Source organism: Temnothorax curvispinosus, unplaced genomic scaffold (genome assembly GCF_003070985.1).
Source record: "Temnothorax curvispinosus isolate PA1 unplaced genomic scaffold, ASM307098v1 QBEX01001470.1, whole genome shotgun sequence".
Taxonomy (NCBI): Eukaryota; Metazoa; Arthropoda; class Insecta; order Hymenoptera; family Formicidae; genus Temnothorax; species Temnothorax curvispinosus.
The window spans coordinates 4,119-6,988 of NW_020211250.1; the positions used below are offsets into that span (position 1 = coordinate 4,119).

General features: G+C 39.0%; 1 protein-coding gene across 2 annotated transcripts; it reads right to left on the reverse strand.

Annotated features, from left to right (window-relative positions):
- Window positions 1–252: 252 nt before the first annotated feature.
- Window positions 253–1,269, reverse strand: LOC112463893 (ATP-binding cassette sub-family B member 10, mitochondrial-like). Of its 2 annotated transcripts, none has more exons than XM_025030582.1 (3): window positions 1,183–1,269; window positions 654–1,023; window positions 253–568 (listed from the first exon to the last, which is right to left on the reverse strand). In XM_025030582.1, exons 2-3 carry the CDS (start codon window positions 775–777, stop codon window positions 261–263), a joined length of 432 nt encoding a protein of 143 aa, XP_024886350.1. In that variant the 5' UTR covers window positions 778–1,023; window positions 1,183–1,269; the 3' UTR covers window positions 253–260. The 2 variants fall into 2 exon arrangements, with proteins under 2 accessions (XP_024886350.1, XP_024886343.1); XM_025030575.1 differs by having other exon boundaries at window positions 1,101–1,217.
- Window positions 1,270–2,870: the final 1,601 nt, after the last annotated feature.

Here is a 2,870-nt window from a genome sequence, read left to right on the forward strand (position 1 = left end):
TCTACTTTGTTCTAGATTTTTATATTAGCATCACATTACTTTTAATGTCATTATTTTCTCTTATTTTCTATGCCTGCGCACAAATTGAGTTGTATTAAATATATTTATTCAAAATTGTGTTATAATTAATGCTTATATACCTGATATGGCGTTTAATTAACAAAGAAACCAGTATAGTCTAGAATAACAAATATGTAGATAGTAACAAATAAGATAGCAGTAATAAATTTGCGAAGAGTGAATCAGTGACAATAACTCAGTTAATCAGATTTATTTTTATTACAAGTAATCATTACAATATATATCACTGATTGAGAATACGTTTTACAGCGAATAGTATCACAACACAAAATATACAGAGAAAGTGCGGACGAGCGTTCATTTACAGCGCCGAGAAAGAAATCAATCTCACTCACACCTTTATGAACCAAATTACTTTCATTAATCGATATTATGCTAGCGACGGCGACATAAAACATCATGGACATTCCTGTAATGGCCATAATAGCAGAGCGCAAATCATCTGATACATTGGACGTGACAGCGGAGCTAATAAGTTGTGTATCTTCTGGAAAAAAAGGATAATGAAATCAAAATGATAGATTTCGATGCCTTAATGATGCGTTATATCTGATTAAAAGCGTGAAACGTACCGCTCAATCTCCCGACTAGTTCTCCCGTACTTTCTCTGTCAAACATTGCCGTTTCCTGTTGAAGGATAGCGGCGTACGCCTGTTTCCTAAGGGACTGCGTGATTTTGTGTTCCGCCGTCGACATTAGACAAACTCTGCCAAAGTTGCTCACACCGCCTATGAGAAATATCACAAAGAGAGCAAGCGGGGGCGGCCAGCAAAAGTAAAGTCTTCAATTCCGAGCGTCTCTTCGCCTTAACCGCATGTACTACGGGCATAGATGCGTCGGACCGGATAGCGTTGGTCGTATAGTGTCTCAGTCCGATGAACACGCGGCCCTTCCTCGAGAATCTGACAATCCTGCTTGTGTCGGCCTTCGATTCGGGTTAACCTAAACACAAAACAGTGTCACTCAGGATTTCATTGGAACATCATCGTGACTACGCATATGTACGATCGAATACGTACGATCAGCTTTGCGGGAAACTGTCCAAATTCTCCTGAGTATTCTGTTGTGTATTAGATCGCAATAATTCCTAATTGCACGCACCTCGTATGTAAATACTCCGTTTCTTCTCTTTTCTCTACTGCTCTAGTGTCACTAGTGCACTTTCTACACTCAATATGACACCTGAACCCAAGAAGGAGGGCTCGACCCACACGTACGTTACGATGGAATTGTGTGAGTGTGCGATCCGCTTAAACAATGTTCAAAAGATTGTTAAGCGTATCAAAAACGGCGGATCGTCTGTGATTGGTCGCAGAGTCGATACGCCCGATACGCGCGTATCTCGATACGCGCCATGGGACGGCACCCTGAAACCTTACTCGAGTTAACTCTAGTTAACTCGAGGCGTTCAGAAATGCCGAGTTGACCCATTTGTGGCGTTCAGAAACACGCTTGAGTCAACTCTCGAGTTAACTATTTCTACCCACGTCGAGGAGGTAGGTAGAAATTACTCGACATGCGCACATATATAGATTCCGTCACATAAGGGGCACATAACGCATGTTCTCGAAACACGCCTTTTTTAGGTTAAAGTTATTCACAAGAACCGGCGAACAAAAAGGGATACGGACACTATTTTCCTGATGCGCTGCCATATTTTCACTCATATTCAATGCTTGATGGGAGAGCGCCATGTTAACCCGTGATGTTACTTTCGTCGTCCATAAACGACAGTAACCCGAAGTCAACTCTAACTCTACTCCTACTTTACCTGGGTAAAAGTTTCTGAACGCAGGCCAGGGGGTCGATTCTGTATCTTGGGACTAAGTGAAAATTACAAAAGTGAGGAAATTCACTAGAGAATCTACAATTTCATTTGTCGAAATCTAGTAAATCTGTTCACTTTTGTAATTTTCACCTCGTCTCAAAATACAGAATCGACCCCCAGCATTACTTACGTCCACGACTACGACTGTCATATATGCTTTGGCCCTTAGGTGGGTTTTCATGGGCAGTGAAATGCTGCAGCAGCGAGCAGCAGTTTAGTAATTTCCTAAAAATTACTAAGTAATTTCTAGAGAAGTTTAAAAATTTCTAGGGAAGTATAATAATTTCCTAGGAATTTTCTAAGAAATTTAGAACTGCGGCTCGCTGCTGCAGCATTTCACTGCCCATGAAATCTCACCTTTAGACTTTACATTTTAATTGAGATAAGACTATTCATCTGGATCTACAAATTTAATCCAATCAGCCCAAAGCGCTTACTAAAAGCGCTGACTTCTGCTGAACGCAGCCAATACTTTTGCGCATGGGCACAATTTCTTGATATCCCGCAAAATACATAAAGCAATAATTTTTATTTATTTCTTAATAAATAAGATAATTAGTAGATAATTAGTTTTTAAAGGTGGAGCAAATTGAAACAAGAACGGAGCAATTTGTCTGTGCCTTGAGAATGTACAAATTCTAATGATTGGTATCCCGCAAAATGCATAAAACGATAATTTTTATTTTTTTCTTAATAAATACTGTAGATAATTAGTTTTTAAAGGTGGAACAAATTGAAACAAGAATGGAGCAATTTGTCTGTGCACTGAGAATGTACAAATTCTAATGATTGATATCCCGCAAAATGCATAAAGCAAATTAAAGAAAAATGACAATTTTAAAAATGGCGCTCTCGATTTCTGTTGTGCAGTCGCTAAATACTTTTGCGCATGCGCACAATTGCTTGATAACCTCCAAACTGCATAAAGCAATTATTTACGTTTTTCTTAATAAATACTGTA